Consider the following 831-nt stretch of genomic DNA (forward strand, 5'->3'; position numbering starts at 1 on the left):
TAATTTATAAACACAAAATTAATCTTATTTTTTATTAATTATTAGATGGTAGAATAAAAAGGAATATACTAGAAAGGGTATAAGAAAGTTTATAATTTATAAATACAAGATTAATCTAAATGAATAACAACTGTTAAATGGTAGAATATCCTAGAATATCCAAGCACATTCTAAGTATATTCACTACCATCAATAAGTTTGCTTAATCATTAAATTGCCCTAATTTAAAGTTTCAATAAAGGTGTGATAATTTGAGACTAATTGTTTGCATGCTACAGATTTCAGTAACAAAAGACAATGAATGTGTCAAGAAGCCATACGAACTTGTAAAAAATTCAAAGGACAGAATGGAAATCATGGTTTAGTTTTATGACCATTGTTGGTGGAAGATTTTCTACAGAGGAGTAATGAAAAGTAGAGCAGGATTCGGTAAGCAAGAGCCATGGCAGCCAGAATCCACAAATCCATCCATTTCCCAGAGCTCGAGTCCCAGCTTGCATACCTCTGCCGCAGAAAATCTCTTCTACTCGAGTATTCGTTCTCCAAAATTCCCTGGAGAGAGAAAAAAGAGATGAATGAGATCACTCAAGGCTTTCAGTGGTCGTGCAAATACCTCGACGGCGTACGTGTGGAATGCAGCATACGAGGCAGGATACTTCCACACAGTCTTTGGAACTTGATCGAGTTCTCGAAAGTGTCCGCCAGAGAGCATCATCAAAACCTGCAACAAAAGAGAATATGTTCTTGGCTCTTTGATTGAAACTTCCAGACCTGGATGGTTGTGGCGACGAGGATGGCAGCAAAGACGTTGAGCGTGACGGAAGTGATGAC

The 831-nt window shown here is 37.4% G+C and overlaps 1 protein-coding gene across 1 annotated transcript in view; it reads right to left on the bottom strand.

The window, feature by feature from the left end:
* Positions 1-341: 341 nt before the first annotated feature.
* The window catches only part of LOC9635065 (ABC transporter G family member 3), a 3,479-nt gene continuing 2,989 nt past the window's right edge, over positions 342-831 (bottom strand). Inside the window, exons 12-14 of the mRNA XM_024664885.1 lie at positions 772-831; positions 614-721; positions 342-552 (exon numbers count right to left, since the gene is read on the bottom strand). Coding sequence (XP_024520653.1) covers positions 355-552; positions 614-721; positions 772-831 — 366 coding nt within the window. The 3' untranslated portion in view covers positions 342-354. The remainder of the gene's footprint in view (positions 553-613; positions 722-771) is intronic.

This window comes from Selaginella moellendorffii, unplaced genomic scaffold (assembly GCF_000143415.4).
Source record: "Selaginella moellendorffii unplaced genomic scaffold, v1.0 SELMOscaffold_115, whole genome shotgun sequence".
NCBI classification, from domain to species: domain Eukaryota; kingdom Viridiplantae; phylum Streptophyta; class Lycopodiopsida; order Selaginellales; family Selaginellaceae; genus Selaginella; species Selaginella moellendorffii.